The sequence below is a fragment of the Notolepis coatsorum genome (assembly GCF_963971535.1).
Source record: "Notolepis coatsorum genome assembly, chromosome: 1".
Lineage (NCBI taxonomy): Eukaryota > Metazoa > Chordata > Actinopteri > Aulopiformes > Paralepididae > Notolepis > Notolepis coatsorum.
In genome coordinates, this window is record NC_140165.1 from 57490623 (window position 1) to 57515064 (window position 24442).

General features: G+C 43.6%; 1 protein-coding gene across 1 annotated transcript; it reads left to right on the top strand.

Annotated features, from left to right (window-relative positions):
• Positions 1 to 10831: 10831 nt before the first annotated feature.
• LOC311234249 (uncharacterized protein) lies at positions 10832 to 14292 on the top strand (the record flags this gene model as incomplete). The annotated part of the gene is made up of 2 exons (XM_084321385.1): positions 10832 to 12370; positions 13357 to 14292. The coding sequence occupies 2 exons, from the start codon at positions 10832 to 10834 to the stop codon at positions 14290 to 14292; spliced, it is 2475 nt and encodes an 824-aa protein (XP_084177511.1).
• Between the last annotated feature and the right edge of the window lie 10150 nt (positions 14293 to 24442).

Below are 24442 nucleotides of genomic sequence, written 5' to 3' on the forward strand. Positions count from 1 at the left end.
GAACTTTGTATAGATTCACTTAAAAATGGTGACCGTAAAAGGGCGGTCGGATGGCGTAGCGGAGATTGCGCTCGTCACCAATACAAGAGGCTGCGGTCTCGACTCCCGGAGTCAGCATTGCCTTGCGGCTTGGACCGATCGTCATACTAACTCGTTTGGCTGAGTTAGCGGGAGGGAAGTCGAGGGTGGTAATCTGGCGTTGTGGACAACGACGCCTACAGGTTAGGTCTGGGCGCCTGCTCAGCGAAAGGCAGGAAATGGTGAAGGCAGCGTGACCTCCCACGCGTTACACTTCACCAATGAGAGTCCTCGCTGCCAGGTGAAAAGAGAGCCACTGGCTGTCTCCACATGTGTTGGAGGAAGCATGCGGTAGACTTCAGGGTTCCCTTGTACCGGCCAGTAGGAGGAACATGCGCACAACAATCAGGTAGGGGAGGGGGGGAATTGGCATAACGACTAAATTGAGATGGGGAGAAAAATAGAAAAATCAGGTGGAGAAAAAGAGGATACACATTTTTTTTTAAATGGTGACCGTTCAAAATGCATTTTGTTTTCTAAACCATTGAAAGTGGATAGTATCAAGCTGCAAAAAGGCCACCCTTAAACAGGGGATGAGCGTATTTAAGTAGCTTACTACATAACCAACCTGGGTTCGAACACAACACAACTTCCTGATTAGTGATGATTTCAGAGAGGGATTTAACATTTTAATATTTAATAGTTGTACACCTCCAAGTTCATATTCATTGTAAAGGTAAGCTTGTTTAATTTTACCTGGCTTTCCATTCCATATAAAGTCAAATATTTTCTGATCGTTAAAAAAAAATATTTGCCAGGACTAGGTAAGGACATAAATAATACAAACTGTGATGTTAGCAAATAATTGATTAAAATAGTTTTACCATGGGCGGCTGGGTAGCGCAGTGGACTAAGCACTCGCCTACCACCGCAGAGACTCTGGGATCGAATCCGCAGTACCTCCGGCTTGGTCAGTCGTCCCTACTAACACAATTGGCAGTGTTAGCGAGTGGGAAGCCGGTGGGGTATGTGTCCTGGTTGTTTTAAACTGCGACTCCTACTGGTCGGTCGGGGCGCCTGTTCAGCAGGTAGGGTATCTGGGGGAAATAGCGTGAACCTCAGCACGCGCTACGTTCCCCCAGTGAAACTTGTATCGGAGGAGGCATGTGGTAGTTCTACACCCTCCCCAGGCTGACAGGCAACGACCAGGAAGGGAATTGGCATAATGACTAAATTGGGATGGGTGAAAAATACAGAAAGCCCAAAAAGAAATAGAATAAAAACATTATTATAATAGTTTTACTATATGGTTAGTTGCCTCAACCATGGCTGTAGTATCTTATCTAGTTTTGATAAGTCTCCTTTGTGGGGCCGCCGGGTCCGATAACAATCCACGGAGATTCCGAAGGTCTCGCTATCTGGTCGCAGTGGTCGGGTATGTTGTGCAAGTGGTAGAAATAGCTTGAGACAGCTATCCTGTGTTGGAAACCAATGTCCAGTAGGTTTTGACGACTTCTGTGTAAAGAGTCTGTTTGACACTGTGGTCTTGATTGACCAGGTGGGGAGTCTGTTTGACACTGTGGTCTTTATTGACCAGGTGGAGAGTGTTAACTATAAAGTCTCGAATTAATTCGATTACATTTTTTAATCGAGTCTCACCACTAAATAAAACATAAGTCAAGAAGGTTGTTGAAGGTAGAGGAGAGAGAATAATAGTAGGGTGTGTGTTCTGTTCATTGAGATACCAGTTAACTGAAGTGTAATTATAACAACATTTAAGCCGCTATAGAAACATTTTAATTATCAACTTTGCAGCTCTGTCTAAGGTGTGTGTGTGTGTGTGTGTGTATGTATGCATGGTATGTATGTGTGTCTGTCCGTCTGTCTGTCTGTCTGTGTGTGTTAATGAAATGGACAAGAGTGACCAGCCGTACCATAGTGTGGGGTTGCATTAACTGTGTAAAGATTTTGTTCTATTAATTCTGTGGTGAACTGTGGAGAATGAACAGTCACTTCTTTTCATGTGTCCAGTGGAGAATGAACAGTCACCTCTGTAATTTCACTGTAAGGCACAGTGGTCTTAAAGCAGAAGAAGGTCTTAAAGTATTTTTATTAGTGGTGGGACTCTATTAAAAATTTTAATCGAATTAATTTGAGACTTTGTAGTTAATTAATCGCATTTTAAACGCATATCAATATTTGATGCGAAAAGCAACATTTTGAATCAATGAATATACATTATACATACATTTAAGCAGCAAAATCTTGTTTATTAGCTACTACACAGACCAACAGATGCATGCAAATCTTAGGAATAATAATATAGCGCAAAGGACCTTTTGTAAACTCAAGCACTTTCAAGGTAAAAGTAAAACGCAGTACTTTCAACTTAAGTACATTCCAGAACAGTTGACCATTGGAAAAAATTTCTTGATTGATCTAAACTTCTCTTATTTTTTCAATATTCTGTATGAACAAACCAGACTAAGAAAAAATTGTTGGCTCTGCTCTGTAGAGGACCAGAGCACTGTTAGCCCCCTCTTCATACTCTTCATCCTCTGAAGCAAACAGCAGGAGGCTCTTCTTCTTTGCTGGCTCCTCTGTGGGTTCTGGAGTGACCCTGTTGGGTTCTTCTCACAACAGTGCCTCAAATATCTGCAGTAGATAGTTTAGGAAAGTGATTATTGTACCAATTAACTTGCTTAATAAATTGCTAATAAAAACAGCAGCAACGTTTTTACTATGGTGATCAATATTCAGTACATTTCATTTTGGAAAAGCAATTTAATTTATATTTCATTAATTCACCGTTAATTCACAATGCTTTAATAGACAGTAACTTGTATTAAATCCCATTAATAAAACAGTTTGTGTTGTGGGTGGTTTTTGTGTACCTGCATGGTTCAAGGAGAGTCTACAGCTTCTGTATTTTGGTGGTCTACACCAGTGGTTCCCAAAGTCGGGGTCGCGACCCAAAGGTGGGCCGCGAGCAGCCACGGATGGGCCGCGAGATGATTTAAAAAAAAATAAAAAAAAAATAAAAAAAATAAAAAAAATAAATAAAAAAAAACATTTTTTTTTTTTTTTTTTTTAATTGAATTTTTTTTTGTCAGGCCACTGAACTTAGAAGCAGGCCAGGACAGTGTTTCTAGTTGTATTCTAACATTCTATTCTATTGTATTCTAAAATGTGACTATATGGTTTTATATTAACTTAATAAATAAACAAAAACGAAAAATCTACTTATTTCAACGAACATTTCAAACTAAATAACAGATTATGCACATAAAACGCTGAAAACAACCGAAGCAACAATAGTATTTTAATGAGGCTATTATTATTATCATTATTATTTTGCAACAAGTTAGCCCTCTCATAAATAGCACATATAAATGAATAACTAACTTGAACTAACTTAATAGGATTGAAGTGATATTTGGCTTAAAAAATCGGTCGCCTGGCAAAAAAAAAAAAAAAAAAAAGCCAGACGATGTGCATTGGGCCGCGGCTCTCTGACGCCTTATTTTCTGGGCCCCGGCCTGAAAAGTTTGGGAACCCCTGGTCTACACTTGACTTGTAGACTCTACAGTCCACGGCAATCCAGCGAGCCAGCCAGTGTGTAGCATTAGCTCTAGCATCCACGTTAGCTGCAACATGCTTAGCATTGAGGTGATAATTGAAGGAAATCGATGATTTGCATTTGGTTTATAACCTATATAGATATTAGTTTTAAGAGGACAGTATCAGTTGTGTATGTGTGTCTCCAGCCAGACTGTGGAGACAAAGGGCCTTTATCAGCTGCCGAGGTCATTATCACCACAGCAGAGGAGTGCGTTTGAGTGGGGTGAGAGGCTGAGAGGTGTTTTAATATCAACATTGCCGTTGTCACAGGGAAGGGAGATAGAGAGACCGAAAAATCTGGATTGTAGGTCAGGAGAAGTAGCGGTTGCTAGGGGCGGTCAGCCGTTGCTAAGGACTATCGTTTATAGCTGTGAGTTTCTTGCCATGTAAGTTATATTCAGACACGAGGCAGACGCGAGGAGACGCGTTGAGAGTAGGGATGCCCCCCGGACCCCGGTTTTAAACGGGAACCGGTACTATATTAGAAAATACCGGAGTATTTATAAGCTCCGACGTCCTCGGTACTGCTATCGATACTCTAGAGAAATTATTATTATTATTATTATTATTATTATTATTATTATTATTATTATTATTTAAAAGTTGCAAACGATCTATCCTCTCTCTGTCTCTGCACGAGAAGCGAGCCACAGCGAGTCATTATTACACACACTCCTCGCGAGTCGCTCGCTAGTAGTGCTACATACGGGTACTCCTTAATGAAAGTTCTCTGTGCTGAAGCGCGCTGCACACAGACACAGACAGCTCTGAGTCTGCATGCACCGTGACTCGTGATGGCGGATAGAGCGAAGCGTTCTAAAGAAAGTATGGATATACAACGCACGTTGCCACAAGTGCAACAAAACATTTGCCAGTAAGGGTGGCAATACGAGCAATTTATCAAAACATCTGTTGGCAAAACATGATATTAGTGTGCAGAAATGCGCGTATTCAACTGCCTTGCGCGCAGTGTTCCATCTGCATCCACGTCCACTGCCGCCGGTAAGCCAAGATACGGAGTTTCCTAGGCTAATAACGAATTATTACAAATAGGCTAATAAACAAAATAATTGTTTAGCTACAAATACTACAATCTAAACTTTTTATAGATCGTCAAGCTGAGGCGTCAGCCACCAATGTGTCCCAGGCCAGTGAGCCCAGGGCCACCACACATCTTCCCTCTACCTCCCTCCACCACCCAAAGTCCTTTCTCCCTAGCAGCTAGAGGAAGGATGACGGAGGATAGGGTGAACGAGTGTCACAGTTCTGTTAGCCTTTTGCATTTGTTGTTTATTATAAAAAGTCTATAATTCAGAGTCAGACACATTTAAAACATTGTTGCTGCTGTTGCTGAAGAAATTATATTCATTTATTATATTTATTTATAAAGTTATATAAAAGAACATTGCTGCTGCTGTTGCTGAAGAAATTATATTTATTTATAATACTTATTTATAAAGTTGTATTTATAAATAATAAAGCAATGTTGATTCTGTTCTTAATTAATTGTCTTTTTTTCTTGCAAAAAAAGAACCAAAAAGAACCGATAAGAGTATCGATAAAGTACCGAACCGTTAAGCAGTATCGATGAATGAATGAATGAATGAAAACTTTATTTAACAGATTGCAGAATGGGTACAATACAGTACGGCTCAATACATACAATTGTTAAGGGGATGCAGACCTGAGAAAGACGTTTGTCTTGTTTCCATCAGGGTCCCCCATTTTCAATTCATATAGACATATATGACATACATGACATACAGATAGTCAGTACTGCTACATCTATACATTTATGACATACCAGATTTGCAAATACAGTACTTTTTGTGATACAGAAGGAGTCAAGAAAAGGGAGTATATACATTTGACGTAGAAACTGTACATTGGAGGAGGTTGGGTGGGGGGGGTTGGGTACATTGGGATATTGACAACCATACTGGGTAATTTACATTGGAGGTGGTTGGGGGGGGGGGGCGGGGGGCACACTGTATAAACAAGTAACACTGTACATTGAGGGGGGGGGGAGGAGACACTGTACAAACAAACACAATTGTACATTGAACTATTGACAAAACCATACTAGGTAAATGACTGTACATTGGAGGGGGTTGGGTTAGGATATTTACAGGGGCCAGTGTTGAATTGCAGTCTCCCGTAGGTGTCCCTTGAGAGAGGTTTTGAAAGTGGGTAGTGATCCACATTCCTTTACAGCTTTGGGTAGGGCGTTCCACATTGATGTGGCATAATTGCGAAACGTGTTTAGTCCCTTATTTGAGCCGAATCTGGGTTTAACATGATTTGTGGAGCTCCCTCTGGTGTTGTGATCGTGGTATTCACTGACCTTTGGGAAGTATTTTGACATGTACATGGGTACCTTGGTCGTGTAGTGTATCTTGTAGACCAGGCCCATTGCAAGTTGTTGTACTCTGTCGTCTACTCTAAGCCATCCTAGGTTGTCAAAGTGGGCAGGGGTGAGGTGGGTTCTAGGAGTAAGGTCAAGCAGTAGTCTGACCAGTTTGTTTTGAGATGTTTGTAATTTTGTTTTTAGCGCCTTTGAGGTGCTTTGGTACCATGAGGTGCAAGCATAGTCGTAGTACCCCTGAATGAGTGCTCCTGCCAGAGTCTTCAGGGTGTTCTTGTTTACCAGAGAGGAGATCCGGTACAAGAATCGAGTTCGTTGGTTGACTTTTTTTATTACATTGGATGCCATTTTGTCACAGGAGAGATTAGCCTCTAGGATGGAACCCAGGTAGGTAATTTCATCTTTCCTTGTGACAATATTGTCACCCACTGTAACTGAGAAGCCGTCGGTCTTGCTGAGTTTGTTATTTGAACCGAAGAGAATGGACTCTGTTTTGCCCATGTGTAATGATAGTTTGTTATCAGCGAGCCATATGCAGATTCTGCCTAGTTCCGAGCTGAGGGTTTTTTCAACCTGTAACTTGTTCTTGTCAGAGACCAGCAGGGCTGAGTCGTCCGCAAACAGGAACAAGTTGCAGTCACAAGCTGACGACATGTCATTTGCATAAATTAGGAACAGTAGCGGTCCTAGTATGCTTCCTTGTGGAACACCACAGCTCACTGTGAGGGGGGGGGATAGAGTACCGTTTACCTCCACCATCTGTTCCCTCCCCTCAAGGTAGGATTGCATCCAGCTCACTGATAGACTATCAAAACCAATTGCTTTTAGCTTGTCAATCAGAATGGAGTGATTGACCGTGTCAAAGGCCTTTTGTAGGTCCAGCATGACCATGCCGCAGTATTTGCCTGCGTCCACCTCTTGTTTGATGTGGTCATTCAAATAGAGAAGGCATGTGTCAGTGGAGTGGGATGTTCTGAAGCCAGATTGGAATTCGTAGATTAGATTTTTTTCCGCTAGGTACTTTTCGACCTGTTCGTAGACTATTTTTTCCATGACTTTCGAGATGGAGGTGAGAATAGAAACAGGGCGGTAGTTGCCTGGGTCTAATTTGCTGCCCTTTTTGTGCAGAGGGGTCACCCTCGCAATTTTGAAGTCCTTGGGGACGTGTCCCTGTTTTATGGAGAGGTTTATTATGTGTGTGATGATTGGTGTGATGGCGGCTGCTGAGTCTCTGAGGAATTTGGAGGGGATGTTGTCATGGCCAGTGGCCTTGTTAGGTTGGAGGGCGCTCAGTTTATTGAGTACCTCATCTGTTGTTACCATTTCCAGCTTGAAGTCGTCCTTGCGGACCCCTAGGTTTTTGTAGTAAGCTACTATGTGTTCTACCCCATAAAGCCCTGAGTGGGAGGGTAGTTTGTTTACCAGTGTTGTGGCTATGTTTGTGAAGAAAATGTTTAAGTAAATGGCTACATCCAGCTTGTCTGTGATGAGCGTGTTGTCCGTTTTTATGTTTATGTTTGAGAATCTGGTTTTAAGTTTTTTACTGCATCCTAGTTGATTATTGAGTAATTTCCAAAGTTCACGTGGTTTGTTTTTGTTTTCCTCAGTTTTGTCATTGATGAAATTCTTTTTAGCAGTTTTGATCATGGAGTTTACGTCGTTTCTTAGTCTGTTTCTTTCTAGTTTGAGTTCAGTCACGTGGGCTTGGAGTTCACTGCTCGTGCTTTTAGTAAGCTTTGACTGACTTTTACGAAACTCAGAGCATTTTTTGTCTCTGGTTTTCATAGCGGCCAGTATTTCGGAGTGCATCCACGGCTCAGCGCGATTTTTTACCCTGGTGGTTCTTAGGGGGGCCATGTCGTTTAGTATTGCTGAGAATTTGGTTTTGAAACCTAGCCATGTTTCGTCAACCAGTGTACCATTGAGTTCATCTGACCAGTCCAGACTCTCCAGTTCAAGGTTGAAGGCCTCGCTAGAGTAGGTTTTGAGGTCTCTAGATGTGACTGTTTTGTGGCAGCCAGCCTTTTGTTTTAGTTTTTTTCGGGTACAGAATATCATATAATGATCACTTAACCCACATGCTATAACCCCTTTATTTGAGATCTTGGACTTGTCGGAGGTCAGAATGAGGTCAATGGTAGTCTGAGTTGATTCACATACACGTGTGGGTTGGGTGATTAGCTGGCTGAGGCCATGCAGATCACAAAACCTACTGAAGGCCTTGAAGACGGGTGCATCTTTTCGTTGCATATCCGTGTTCCAGTCTCCAATAAGAATTTTGTCTACATCCTCAACTCCAGCTAAACACCCATCCAGTGTATCATAAAAGCCACTATGATCTGGCGGCCTGTAGACTGTGCCAACCAGTAGGGATTTCGCCCTTTCGAATAGGATTTCCACCCATACAGTTTCAATTGATTTATGATTCAGGTCATTTCTGTTGATGAATTTGGTGTCCTTGTGTATGTACATACAGACACCACCTCCATGTTTGTTCCTATCATTCCTGATTATTGAGTAGTTCTCAATCTCTATCTCTGGATCTTTTACAGAATCGTCGAGCTTAGTTTCTGAGAAGCACAGTATGTTTGCCTTACCATTTATGAATATTTGTTTGATTTCATCCAATTTGTTTTTTAAGCTGTTAATGTTAATGTGAAAAATGTTCAGTCCATTGGCGTTGGTTATTTCATTGATGTTGGCAGGTTCGAAGTATTGTCCGTTTGTGATCTGTTCCTCTGTGTTGTTGTGGGTGGGAAGGGGGGAGGGGGGGGTCGGGTCCCGCGCCGTGCTGGAACAACAAAGAAGGGGGGAGGGGGGGGTCGGGTCCCGCGCCGTGCTGGAACAACAAAGGACTCGTTCCTGGTTGTTTTCGTTGTTAGCTCTGCTAGCTAGCCGGCTATCGGGCGTCGAGATGTTTACATCCCGCGTCGAGATGGTCGTCATGGTTTCGACCCTCGGTTCACCTCCTCTCGTCACTGCCTCACGTGTGCTCGTCTGCTGTGGCGTCATTGGGGGAGCTTCGCCGCCCGCGCTGTGGATGTAGCCACAGGTTGCGTTGTTGATGCTGTTGGTCGCGATGGGAACCTCCATCGCTTCTTGCTGTAGTCTCTGGTTCCGTGTCATTACGGGACCAGGGTTCTGATGTATGTCACCCGACATGAGCAGATATAATAAAAACATTGATCTCTTATTACACTTGCCTGCCGGGGGTAATTTCTTTAGTTCCGGATTTGCAGTAAGTACTGCGTGGATCGCCGTGGCTCCGAAGGCTGGATGTTTCCTCTCCGTGCCCGTTAACAAGTAGAAGTCGCAATGGGACTGTTGATTTACGTTTTCGCTACCCTCCACTTCTGTCTGGAGTTGCTGCTTGAGTTGTGAATTCAGGTACAAATCCATAATCCACAGGAGGGAAAGTAGAAAATGCGCAAAGTACTTTTTTGTTGTTGTTGCTCTGTTGCGTTGGTTACGGGAGCTACGTAAAATGCGACCGTCCATGTTGAAGCCGGATGTACATTATAAGAGTAGTAGTATCGATAAAATCCTAACGATACCCATCCCTAGTTGAGAGAGACTTTGAAACGATCCCCTCGCGGGGAGGGGAGGACTGGAGGGCCACAACATCACTGGCTTCGGCTGACAGGGAAGGCCTTTGGACAGCTAGGCCGCACGACCACCGAGCGGGCTGACAGGAGAGAGATTGTTAGAATAATGAATTAAGACTGAACAAGGACATTACAGAACAGGGTTACATCTGATTACGAGGCTTTGTTTATGGAATAAACAACGTTTTTCCAAGAAAGGTACCATGTCTGTCAGTGTCGAATTCTTATGATTACGGATTGCATTAAGGGGGATGACAAAGATGTACAGCCAGTATGAGAAGGTCGACTTCAGAGAGCGGCAGAGAGAAATAAACACAACGCAGAAACTTCACGAACACAGATGCTAAAGGTGATACTGGCTGATTACAGAAACTAACATAATGTAGTCTTGAAATGATCCAGTGATATGCAAATTCTTTGCAAACACAACCGTTCTCATATCAAAACTTCCATCTGTTTTTTTAATATCTAAATCTCCCATTCAACAGGCCAAGCAACGCAGTCTCAACTTTTCCCATGATAGCCTACAACTGTCTGACGTCACCCAATGTACGCTGTGCAACGGTATAAACGGTATGCCTGGAACTCATCCACTGAGAAACGTTCTGTGTCTAGAGTGCAAAAAATTTATAAAATGCGGATTATCTTTTTTTTACATTAAATCTTTTCTGTAGTTAATTAATCGAAATGAACGCGATGAAGTCCCAGCCATAATCTTTATTGATTTAACCTTTATTTAACCAGGACAATCACATTGAGATAAAAAAAATCTATTTTTCAAGTGAGACCTGGCCAAGACGAGCTGCAGCAAAAGAATACAAAAGTTGCACATAAATACAAAAAAAGAAAAAAAAATACACAAATACCCTAAACAACCAATATCAGAGCCAGAGGCAACCTAGCAGGGCAGGCAGCAACAATAGACTATTAGGGCAAATCAAAACAATGACAGACCATTTATTCAACCTCTAGTCCTTTCACGAGGCATTTAAAAGCATCCAGTGATACATAGCCAGAGATTTTCAGGTAATTCTTTAACATGTTCCAAGCTGAGGGGGCAGAATAACTAAACACTCTCTTTCCCATTTCAGTACGAACATTGGGAACAGACAATAGGAGCAGACTTTGAGAACGTAAAAAATTACTCTGAACACTTTTCTGTCTCTCTCTGTTCGTTCCCCAGATACAAATCCTGTCCTGCTGCCCGGCAACCAATAGAGACATGGAGGAATTGAGGCGTCATTCCTGTGACCAGTGTGGGGAGAGCTTCAAGACAAAGTCAGATCTTAAAATACACTGCATAGTACACACAGGAGAGAACCCCTACTGCTGTGACCAGTGTGAGGAGAGCTTCAAGACAAAGTCAGATCTTAAAATACACCACATGGTACACACAGAAGAGACACTTTACTGCTGTGACCAGTGTGATATGAGCTTCAAGACACAGTCAGAGCTTAAACAACACCACATGCTACACACAGGAGAGAACCCTTACTGCTGTGACCAGTGTGGGAAGAGCTTCAAGAGAAGGTCAGAACTTCAACAACACCACATGCTACACACAGGAGAGAACCCTTACTGCTGTGACCAGTGTGGGAAGAGCTACAAGAAGACGGGAGATCTTAAAAGACACCACATGGTACACACAGGAGAGAGACCTTACTGCTGTTACGAGTGTGGGAAGAGCTTCAAGACGATGGGAGAACTTCAACAACACCACATGGTACACACTGGAGAGAACCCTTACTGCTGTGACCAGTGTGATATGAGCTTCAAGACAAAGTCAGATCTTAAAATACATTACATGGTACACACAGGAGAGGGACCTTACTGCTGTGACCAGTGTGATATGAGCTTCAAGACAAAGTCAGATCTTAAACAACACCACATGGTACACACAGAAGAGGGACCTTACTGCTGTGACCAGTGTGATATAAGCTTCAAGAGAAAGTCAGATCTTAAAATACACCACATGGTACACACAGAAGAGGGACCTTACTGCTGTGACCAGTGTGATATAAGCTTCAAGACAAAGTCAGATCTTAAAAGACACCACATGGTACACACAGGAGAGAACCCTTACTGCTGTAACGAGTGTGGGAAGAGCTACAAGACAAAGAAAAATCTTAAAAGACATCACATGGTACACACAGGAGAGAAACCTTACTGCTGTTACCAGTGTAGTAAGAGTTTCAAGGCGATAGGAGAACTTAAACAACACCACATGGTACACACAGGAGACAAACCTTACTGCTGTGACCAGTGTGGGGAGGGCTTCAAGAGAAAGGAAAATCTTAAAATACACTGCATGATACACACAGAAGAGAGACCTTACTGCTGTGACCAGTGTGATATGAGCTTCAAGAAAAAGGCATATCTTGATAGACACCACATGGTACACACAAGAGAGAAACCTTACTGCTGTGACCAGTGTGATATGAGCTTCAAGACGATGGGAGAACTTAAAAGTCACCACATGGTACACACAGGAGAGAGACCTTACTGCTGTGACCAGTGTGGGAAGAGCTACACGACAAAGGCATATCTTAAAAGACACCACATGGTACACACAGGAGAGAAACCTTACTGCTGTGACAAGTGTGGGAAGAGCTTCAAGACGATGGGAGAACTTAAAGACCACAGACGGCGGAGGCAACCATGCAAGGTGCTAAGCTACACTGCCAGGGAGGAGCTGGAATTGAACCGGGAACCTTCTGATTACCAGACGACCGCTCTACCTCCTGAGCCACTATTTATGCAGGTGGTTATATCACTGTAATGATGTGTTTTGATGTAAATCAAGAGCCGTGGTCCGAGGTGTTAAGAATATAAATCTGAATACTAATATTGAAATTAATATCAGAATGATTAGGAGACAATTCCTGAAGTGCAATACGTTTGTTTATTATAATATGGATCCATACTGTTAGTGAAATAAAAATGCTCTTTCATATGACTAATTAGGTACTCAGTATTTTAGCCTGGTATTGCCCTCAGTACCTGCAGTATTTTAGCCTTGTATCACCCTCAGTACCTGCAGTATTTTAGCCTGGTATCACCCTCAGTACCTGCAGTATTTTAGCCTGGTATCACCCTCACTACCTGCAGTATTTTAGCCTGGTATCACCCTCACTACCTGCAGTATTTTAGCCTTGTATCACCCTCAGTACCTGCAGTATTTTAGCCTTGTATCACCGTCAGTACCTGCAGTATTTTAGCCTGGTATCACCCTCACTACCTGCAGTATTTTAGCCTGGTATCACCCTCACTACCTGCAGTATTTTAGCCTTGTATCACCCTCAGTACCTGCAGTATTTTTGCCTTGTATCACCCTCAGTACCTGCAGTATTTTAGCCTTGTATCACCCTCAGTACCAGCAGTATTTTAGTCTGGTATCACCTTCAGTACCTGCAGTATTTTAGCCTGGTATCACCTTCAGTACCTGCAGTATTTTACCCTGGTATCACCGTCAGTACCTGCAGTATTTTAGCCTTGTATCACACCCAGTACCAGCAGTATTTTACCCTGGTATCACCTTCAGTACCTGCAGTATTTTACCCTGGTATCACCTTCAGTACCTGCAGTATTTTAGTCTGGTATCACCCTCAGTATTTTAGCCTGGTATCACCTTTAGTACCAGCATCAGTATCTGTGTATCCACATCAGAATGCATGGAACGTATGAATCAGAGCTATGAGTCTATAACTTACTGAGTCTTCTAAACATGCACTCTTTTACTCTTCACAGTGTGAAAGTGCCAAGTATCTTTCTGCCCCAGAGGAGGACAACGACATTCAGACCGGGGATCAGAACCCGAGGCCACAGATGACACCTTCATGTGAAGCTGAGTCTGAACATGATGGGGAGCTAAGTACCTCTGAAACTGAACACAGTTCTGATTACTCAACATCTTTACCAAAATATAACAATTTAACGCTGTCCAAAAGGTTTTCCAAAAAGCTTCCGAAGAGCTTCCGAAGAGCTCCCTCCAAGTCCGATTGTAAGGAGGAAGAAGGCGAGGACACATCAGAAGTATTGCAGAGTCATCTGTTACCTGAGTCTGACTTGGAGAGTGACGATGGCGATTTTGCAAAGAATGTACGGAAGTGCCAAGAGATGAGACTTCCAACCATAATCAAAAGCGAGGACACCTTTGATGAGTCCGATTGTATGATTACAAAAACTGCCATTCAGTGCAGGTCACCAACGACTTCAAGTGGCAAACACCTGGCGACTGCTGAATCTGACTCAGAATCTGACTCAGAACCTGAGCAGTACAGTGAGAACACACGTAAGAGGAAACGGACCTACACTGCACCAGAGGGAGACTCTGTTACTTCACATAAGAGGCATGCAACTGAGCGGTCTCCTCAACAAGCCAGCCTCTCGTCTGAAATGCAAGCTGAGGACAGCTCTGATGACTCCACAGTGTCTGGCAAAGACTTGTCCTCTTCTAGAAAACCTTTTTCAGAGTTCAGAAAAGGCCCATCATCCTCCAGAGCAGGCTTGGCCTCTTCAAGAGAAGGCTTGGCCTCTTCAAGAGAAGTCTCGGCCTCTTCAAGAGATGGTTTTCAGTCTTCAAGAGAAGGCTTGTCTAAGCCCTCCAGAGAAGGCCCCTCCACTTCCAGACATGCTCCATTCACCTCAAGGTTGAAAGAAAGTATTCTTTTCAGCGACTCTTAACTACATCAATATTGTCAGAACAGTATTATGTTTGTAGGTGAAGTATTTACTATGTTTAAATGTGCTATATATGTAGAATATGTATGTAGAGTAATCATTAAAAAGTATATACACCCACAGAGCTTTTAGAAAGGTGTGGAATAAAAGTATTGCTTTTCCCCAAAAAAACGATTGGTTAATGGTTAATTGGAGATGGTCAGTGTAGATATACTCCTACCCAAAAGTCGACCCATTTTAATCAGAGTTTGCTATAGGCCCCCGAAACAACAAGACTTCTATGAGCTTTTTGAATCAGTTTGCAGTGAGATCAATGGACCTCATTCACAAAGTGATATAAGAACAGATTGCCTCTTATTTTGTTCTTAACTAGCATTCTAACTAGATCTATTTGCAGAGCCAGATGAGTGGCTGCTTAACCGTTTCAGATTGCCAAGAGCGGTCCTTTTAGATGTATGCAATACTCTGGAGCCTCAACTCAGACACAACACATGCCGGTCAAATCCTGTGCCTCCACACCTACAAGTTCTGAGCGCACTCTGGGTTTTAGCCACAGGGACCTTTCAGAGAGGTATTTCCCAACCTACTACGCGATTGGCTCTTGACGAGCGTTGTTTAGTATTGACAAAGCCTACTTTGCTGGAACGATTAATTTGGCACGTATACAGTACGTGTGTGTGTGTGCATTGCGGCAGGTGGCCAGGAGCGTGCAACTAGACAGTATAAATATGGAATATTAAGTCTATTCCACTATATAGCTGTAGGTGCTGTATGATGACAATACATTTGAATCTGATCTAATTTTGATCTGTCGCAAAGCGCTCCAGCGCTACTTGTTTAATACAGGGATCAGCTCATGCAATGCAGACCCATGTTTTGCACACAGCCCTCATATTATAATGAGCTGGCGGGGCGTGTCCAAATAATGAATGCTGACATCAACACATATCACAACCTCTTGTTAACATTCTCCAAAACCATTACTAATGCCAAAGCTTCTTTCTTTCACCATAGGATCGAGGCCTCTGCCAAGAACCTTCGCAAACTGCATGCTACCATGTCCTCCCTCCTCAATCCCCCCCCACCCCCTCCTCCCTCATCTTTCTCTGCCGAAGACTTTGTGATCTTCTTTGAGGAAAAAGTGGAGAACATCCGCAGCTCCTTCTCCCAACCCCCACCCATTCCAAATACTGAATCGAGAACCTCATCCTTCACTCTGTCATCTTTCTCTCCCATTACAGAAGCCGAGACCCTGACACTGGTAACGCCGAACCGTCCGACTACATGCCAGCTGGACCAGCTACCCTCCCCACTCCTCCAGACCATAGCACCGGACATCCTCCCATTCCTAACTGCAACCATCAACTCCTCACTCAACTCGGGGGTGGTCCCCACCTCCCTAAAACAAGCCAGAGTCACGCCGCTCATAAAAAAAGCAACCCTGAACCCCACCGTCATAGGCAACTATTGTCCTGTCTCTTCTCTCCTTCCTTTCTAAAACACTTGAACGTGCTGTATCCAACCAACTTACTGCTTATCTCTTACAGAATGACCTCCTAGACCCTAATCAGTCTGGCTTCCGGACTGGCCACTCCACAGAAACGGCCCTCATTGCGGTCACAGAGGCACTTCACTAAGCAAAAGCGAAAGGCCTCTCCTCTGTCCTGATTCTCCTAGATCTATCTGCAGCCTTCGACACAGTCAACCATCAGATCCTCCTCGCGGCCCTCGCAGGAATGGGAGTGGCTGGCTCTGCGCTGACATGGCTGACATCATACCTCAATGACCACTCCTACCAAGTGTCATGGAGAGGGACCCTGTCGGCCACCCGCCCCCTGCGGACGGGTGTCCCCCAGGGCTCGGTCCTAGGACCCCTTCTCTTCTCCCTCTACACCAGGGGTCTCAAACTCAATTTACCTGGGGGCCGCTGGAGTCTGGGTGAGGCTGGGCCGCATCAAATATTCCACAAAAAAAGGGGTTCAAGTATTCCAAAAAAAAATACAACTGATCCAATCTTCTCAATCTTTAGCAATAACATTTCAGAACATGAACAGTTCTTCAGAACATAGGCTTCTCAGTGGTGTCAGTGGACTCATCCACAGCTATGGAAATGCACTGTGCATTTTTGTATTCTATCACAAAGCTGTTTAATCAAATCACCAGCCAGTATTTCAGTTATTCTGGTTGCTGTGCTATCTGAGGGGGATTTGCTTTTGTTTGCCTTCAAACATGGTCTCCATCACTTCAGTCATACATTATTTTATTATGTATGCATCAGAGAATGGCTTCTTGTGTTTAGCCAAAACCCATGCCACTGAGTGAGGACTTGGTTGCTTTTTCTCATTGTGACATAGATTTAACAATAATTCTGCTTGCAGCTTGATATGATGATTTCATTCCATTTATGTTTGTGGTTCTTAGCACTGAATTTTGAGGAAGGCTTGCATCAAAATAACTGTTTTGTTTCGTAGTGGCGTTTCAAATTGCCACTCTCAAGAGCTACCGTTTCTTGGCATATTAGGCACATTGGTTTGGTGCTGGGAGGATGCACACATATTTTTGAGTCCATTCACCTTTGAATTGCAGCGATTCTCACTGTCGACTTTTCTTTTACTGGCCATCTTTGAAAATTCCATATTTTTCGACTAGCTGCCTGCTGGCGAAACTAGGCTACTAGCTACATTTATCTCACGGAGATAAAACTGGGAACGAGGTTACTAGCTACAGTACCTGCAGACTAGACTACCTGTAGATGCGCTGTAAACTCTCACTCTGACTCGGACCAGTGAAAGAGACGACACACATTCCGTGAAGACCCTACGCTCTGATTCACAGACTGTGGGTGGGGGGGGGGGGAACGCTGACGGGACGCTGAATGTGATTGGACCAGAGTAGACAGACACAGACAGTGGATCAGTGCAGCCGGACATGCAGAGCACTGCTTGCAGTCGCAGAGGAGATAGCGGAGAATTTTGAGGATGCCTGCCATACGTGACAGGATATATTTTCCTTCCACTTTACTTGGTATCACTCCGGAATCACGTTTCAACCAAGTTACTAACGTAACGTTGCTGTCATGAGCCTGCGCTATGGTAGCCTACAAGTGATCAAATAAATAAAACGTCCAACTCGCGCAACGACGCGGCAAACAGTTGTGCGCGGGCCGCACTAACACTAAACTTTGATGTCAAGTAGGGGGCCATAAAATATCATCCAGCGGGCCGCAATTGGGCCGCGAGTTTGAGACCCCTGCTCTACACTAAATCACTGGGTAACATTATCACGTCTCATGGCTTCTCGTATCATTGTTATGCCGATGATACTCAACTCTTCCTCTCCTTCCCTCCCTCAGATATCCACGTCTCTGAGCGGATCTCGGCCTGTCTGTCCGACATCTCCGCCTGGATGACGACCAACTACCTCAAACTGAACCTAAGCAAAACAGAATTGCACCACCTGCCGGCCAAATCCTCCCCCCTGACCGACCGCCGAGAATGCAGCTGTGACCACGTCCCCGACCGCCAAGAACCTTGGTGTTGTCCTCGACGACCAATTGAACGTCTCTGCTCACATCGCAGCGACAACCAGAACCTGCAGATTCCTCCTGAGCAACGTCAGAAGGATCCGCCCCTTCCTGACAAAAGAAGCCACCAAACTCCTCGTCCAATCAACAGTCATCTCCCGCCTCGACTACTGCAACGCACTGTTTGCTGGCCTCCCGGCCACTGCCACCAAGCCTCTTCAACTCATTCAGAGCGCAGCGGCCCGCCTGATCTCAAACCTACTGAAGTCGGCCCATGTCACCCCACTTCTTAGAGACCTGCACTGGCTCCCCATTGCTGCATGAATCCGCTTCAAGGCCCTCGACCTGGCATACCGTGCGGCAAAGGGAACCGCTCCCGCCTACCTCCGGTCAATGGTCTCTAACTACATACCCTCAAGACCCCTATGCTCTGCATCTTCTGGCCGCCTCAGACCTACTCCTATCCAAGCTCCGGGAGGGTCATCAAAGAGAAGTCGCCTATTCTCAGTCCTTGCCCCACAATGGTGGAATGAACTACCCACCCCAGTTAGGACAGCCGAAACCCGTCCAATCTTTCGCCGTCGACTAAAGACGCACTTTTTCAACCATTCTCTGAAATAAAAAATTTATAAAAATCTAACCTTACTGTCATCATGCACTGTCCTAATATACTAACCTATACTGTAGCACTCAACACTTTGATGAACATTGTTACTCAGCTGATAGAGTTGTACCCTTCCTGATGACTTGTACAGAACTTGTAAGTCGCTTTGGATAAAAGCGTCAGCTAAATGACTAAATGTAAATGTAATGACTTCAATACAAATATGTAGGCATCATCCAAAAAGACTGGCTTGTTAGACAAACTGTATAAACTTACAAAACGATATAGTTTGAAACAACTGATTAAAGAACCAACGCATATTTGTGTCAGCAGAGCCCTTATCAGGTTCAAAAGAACAAATCAGCAACAAGACTATGACTATGTCAGACTAAGGAACCAAGTAAAATTAGAAAGCTTTGATCAACGCCTGAACATGGCTAAAGATGCTTTCCAGCTCAGCAAGGTAACTGAAAGCGATGTTATAAATGTTCTTAATAAAATAAATACGGCTAAAGCGACAGGACTAGACAATATGCCAGCAAGATTTATAAAGGACAGCGAGCGCCAGTGTAACAGCTAAGATCCTGACACATATCGTGTAACTCTCAATAGAGACTGGAAAGTTCCCAAAGGATCTTGAAGCAGCTAGAGCGGTTCCCCTGTATAAAAAGGGCAGTAAAAGCCAGGCTAGTAACTACAGGCCTGTGTCAATCTTGAATAGTGTATCCAAAGTATTTGAGAGACTGGTACATAATCAGTTAGAGCAATACCTACTCAAACACAAAATACTGTTTAAGTATCAGTCAGGATTCAGAACCGCTCACTCCACAGACATGTGTCTGATTGATCTTTTGGATCACATAAAAATGGAGATTGAGGAAGGGAACTACACCGGTATGGTCATGCTAGATCTTCAGAAGGCGTTTGATACAGTTGACCATCAAATTCTAGTTATGATCTAGAATGTATAGGCCTAAAAGATGTTGCAGTAAACTGGTTTAGATCCTACCTCACAAACAGAGAACAGGTGTGTAAAGTGGGAGAGACTCTGTCCACAGTTAGAGGTCACATGTGGGGTACCACAAGGCTCTATTTTAGGGCCTTTATTGTTTTTAATCAACATCAATGACATGCCAGCAGCAGTGTCATGTAGCACTGATTTATGCAGATGACTTCACTTTACTCGTCTCAGGAAAAGACACAAACATCATCTAGGAAAGACAGATTCCATCCTATTTGGTACAAATAAGAGGCTCAAGAAAGGTTGATAAAATCAAGGTACAGTGTGAAGGAAACATCATTGAAAGCAAATCAAATGTCAAATATCTTGGCGTTTCCCTGGACCAAGCTGTTGTTGGGGAGGAAATAGCAGCCATGGCTCTATCCAAAATCTCAAATAAGCTGAAATGCCTGTATCGATACACACACTTTCTTAATTTCAAGGTAAAAAAAGACGGCCAGAAACTATTGTTTTCTACACTGGTACCTCATTATGGAACAGCCTGCCTAATATGCACATCAAGCAAAGCCAGACTAAGGGCTTGTGTCCATAGCGGACGTTTTATGAGTTGTCAGCTCCTTTCTGTCATTAATTTCTATGCTGGAGAAGCGACAGGCGCGCTCCTCTTTCCAGAGCCGCGCTTCGCGTTTTATGAGCTCGGCGGCAGCGTTTTTGGTCGGAGCGCTCCCAGCTCATAAAGTTGAAACTAGTTAAACTTTTTGGAAAGGAGCGCTCATCAAGGTAACTCATCGAGTAAGGGGCGGAGTCGCGGCTGGCGCGAGCCTCAGAAAAACGCTCTGAGCTATTTTTTTTTTTTTTTTTTTTTTCAAAGCGGTCCGCCTTGAAAAAAACGTCCCTGGTGGACACATAGCCTAAAGCGTTGTTTTAAACAAAAGTAACAGCACTTCTTTGGGAAGAAGTGTAGGATTGGAGATTATTAAAATGTTCCATTTTCTCTTAGTGTAGTGCAGGGTACGAAATGTATTTTATGTCTTGTTGTATTGTGTTTTTATTGTGTTTTAGGACCACTTTGGAAATAAGTGTTTTAAGTAATGCATTTAAGTGCAATCCTCTGGAATACAGGGTCATGATACTTGATTGTTGTGTATGATACTTGTAATCTTCCTAATAAAATCAAATAGATTTATCATTCAAATTAAAACGAATTGTGGGTCCAAGATGAATGTTGCAGCAGGCCTGTGTATCCCCTCTCTACTTCCCATTTCTCCACATGGAAAAATATAATTTTGAGGCCTCAAATTGATTAATTTGAGGGAACAAAATACTTGAGCTAACTATTTTGAGGCCACAAAATATTTTTTTATTTTGAAGCCACAAAATATAATTTTGAGGCCCCAAATTGATTAATTTGAGGTAACTAAATACATTTTGAGGCCACAACATATTTCTTTCATTTTGTGTGGCAGCAATAAGCCTTTGTAGCAAGCAGATTAGCTGGGCTAGCTAGTTAACATTAGCTGAACTGACATTAGCTTGATAGCTAACTAGCGAATAACATTAGTTAACGTTCTTTGACACTTATTACACCAACACCATGGAACTAATGACCAATTTGACAATGTTCTCTGTCAGAATAGTCAGTAATTTTATATAGTGCTAGCTAACGTTTCAACATACTTGTCTTGTTGCCCATCAGCACTGGCAAATTCACTATTACTAAACTAGTTACAGTTACAGCTAGCTACATCTGCTTCCACGTCTTGTGTTGAATGTCGGACTGGGACTTGACATGACGTTACCAACATCTTTGACATTTTTATTTATTTTTTATTTTAATAGTTAACCAATGAGGTCAACAGACTACTACCGACAATCCATGTCTGTAATAATAATAATAATAATAATAGTAATAAAATAGTAAAAATTATCTTAGGGGGGGCTAATATTACATTTAGGGGGGCTTCAGCCACTGGCTGGTGCTCTAGTGTGACACTAGTCCGGCTAAATGTTATCGATAGCACCAGCCAGGCAACCAGGAAATGCTAAAGAGAAAGTTGTATGTTATAATCCATGCATTCATTTTGGGTAATGGAGTTTGTTTATCATGGCGACTTGCAGCCCTGTAGTGGTCCGAAAATAGTCACTGCATCTTAAAGGTTTAGAAATTAATTTAAGCTAGTTACAGTAGAGGTTAACTCATCCATGTTAAAACACGGGGCTGGCTGAGCTAGTTACAGTAGAGGTTAACTCCTCCATGTTAAAACACGGGCTGGCTGAGCTAGTTACAGTAGTTAACTCCATGTTAACACAGGGCTGGCTGAGCTAGTTACAGTAGTTAACTCCATGTTAACACACAGGGCTGGCTGAGCTAGTTACAGTAGTTAACTCCATGTTAACACACAGGGCTGGCTGAGCTAGTTACAGTAGTTAACTCCATGTTAACACACAGGGGGCTGGCTGAGCTAGTTACAGTAGTTAACTCCATGTTAACACACAGGGGGCTGGCTGAGCTACTGTAGTTTCAGAGGTTAATTCCTCCAGGAATGTGTGTCAGCATCTGCACAGACGGGGCTGCGTCAATGACTGGGAGCGTGAAGGTCTTTGTAACTAACACGAGAAGGGAGAATCCAGACGTGCAGATAACCCACTACATGCTACACAGAGAAGCCCTCGTCGCCAAGGCTACGCCCCCAGACTAGGGATGTCCGATATTATCGGCCTACCGATATTATCGGCCGACATTGGCATTAAAATGTGATATCGGAAATTACCTATTTAATTTTTTTTTTATTTGTTAACCTTTATTTACCCAGGCAAGCAAGTAGGAACACATTCAGATTTTTTTTTATTGTCAAAAGTATGCATAATGTTGTGTTAATCCAACAACAAGAGATAATGTAATGTTAATTACCTGAAATTATTCCGTTTTTGGGGGGGGACCCTGCATATATCGGTATCGGTTGATATCGGTATCAGAAATGAAGAGTTGGACAATATCGGTATAGGTAAAAAAGCCAATATCGAGCATCCCAGACCTCACTGAAGTCTTGGACCCAGAGGTGAAAATGGTCCAACTACGTCAAGTCACGCCCGCTGAAGTCACGGCTGTTCAGCATACAGCAATGAGATGGGGTCCGAGCATGAGGCGCTCCTGTTACACACAGAGGTCCGCTGGCTCTCGCGGGGTCAGGTTTTATCCCGTGTCTATGAGCTCCGATATGAACTGATGGCTTTTGCCAGTGAGCACGACTTGCCTTACAAAGAACAAATGGATGGACAGTCTGGAGGTGGTGGCAGAGGGGAGGACGAGGAGGAAGCTGCATGCTATCCTTGAGAACCCCTGCCACCCCCTCTATGATGAGCTGACCGCAATGCGGTCCACGTTTAGCCACAGACTCATCCCCCCCCCGACATACCACAAAGCGCTTTGGGCAGTCCTTTGTGAATGAATGAATGAAAACTTTATTTAACAGATTGCAGAATGGGTACAATACAGTACGGCTCAATACACACAATTGTTAAGGGGATGCAGACCTGAGAAAGACGTTTGTCTTGTTTCCATCAGGGTCCCCCATTTTCAATTCATATAGACATTTATGACATACACAACATACATGACATTTATGGCATAGGGACATATAGGTATTTAGTACTGATACATTTGTGACATAATCGGTATTCAAATATACAGTACTGTTACCCCTAGATCCTGACAGAGTATATACATATGATGGGGAGGGGACTGTACATTAGGAGGGGGTGGGTGGGTTGGAGAGAAATATACATACGGCGGGGAGGGAATATATACATGCGGTGGGGAGGAGACTGTCTATTAGGAGGTGGTGGGGGTTTTGGGCATTTACGATGGCCAGTTTCGAATTGCAGCCTCCCGTAGGTGCTCTTTAAGAGCGGTTTTGAATGTGGGTAGGGATTCACATTCCTTTACAGCTTTGGGTAGGGCGTTCCACATTGATGTGGCATAATTGCGAAACGTGTTTAGTCCCTTGTTTGAGCCGAATCTGGGTTTAACATGATTTGTTGAGCTTCCTCTGGTGTAGTCGTTGTGGTATTCACTGACCTTTGGGAAGTATTTTGACATGCACATGGGTACCTTAGTCGTATAGTGTATCTTGTAGACCAGGCCCATTGCAAGTTGCTGTACTCTGTCGTCTACTCTAAGCCATCCTAGGTTGTCAAAGTGGGCAGGGGTGAGGTGGGTTCTGGGGGTAAGGTCAAGTAGTAGTCTGACCAGTTTGTTTTGTGATGTTTGTAATCTTGTTTTAAGCGCCTTTGAGGTGCTTTGGTACCATGAGGTGCACGCATAGTCGTAGTACCCTTGAATGAGTGCTCCTGCCAGAGTCTTCAGGGTATTCTTGTTTACCAGAGAGGAGATCCGGTACAAGAATCTAGTTCGTTGGTTGACTTTTTTTATTACATTGGATGCCATTTTGTCACAGGAAAGATTTGCCTCTAGGATGGAACCCAGGTAGGTAATTTCGTCTTTCCTTGTGACAATATTGTCACCCACTGCAACTGAGAAGCCGTCGGTCTTGCTGAGTTTGTTATTTGAAGCGAAGAGAATAGACTCTGTTTTGCCCATGTGTAATGATAGTTTGTTATCAGCGAGCCATATGCAGATTTTGCCTAGTTCCGAGCTGAGGGTTTTTTCAACCTGCAACTTGTTCTTGTCAGAGACCAGCAGGGCTGAGTCGTCCACAAACAGGAACAAGTTGCAGTCACAGGCTGACGACATGTCATTTGCATAAATTAGGAAGAGTAGCGGTCCTAGTATGCTTCCTTGTGGAACACCACAGCTCACTGTGAGGGGGGGGATAGAGTACCGTTTACATCTACCATCTGTTCTCTCCCCTCCAGGTAGGATTGCATCCAGCTCACTGATAAGCTATCAAAACCAATTGCTTTTAGCTTGTCAATCAGAATGGTCACGCCGGTGGCAATCAGGCTCCACAACCAAGCAGGGCCAGGACGGGTCAACTGCTGTGAACTGGAGGAGCTGGGTTGTGGACTGTAACAAATTAATTTTATTATTTAACAACACATTCAT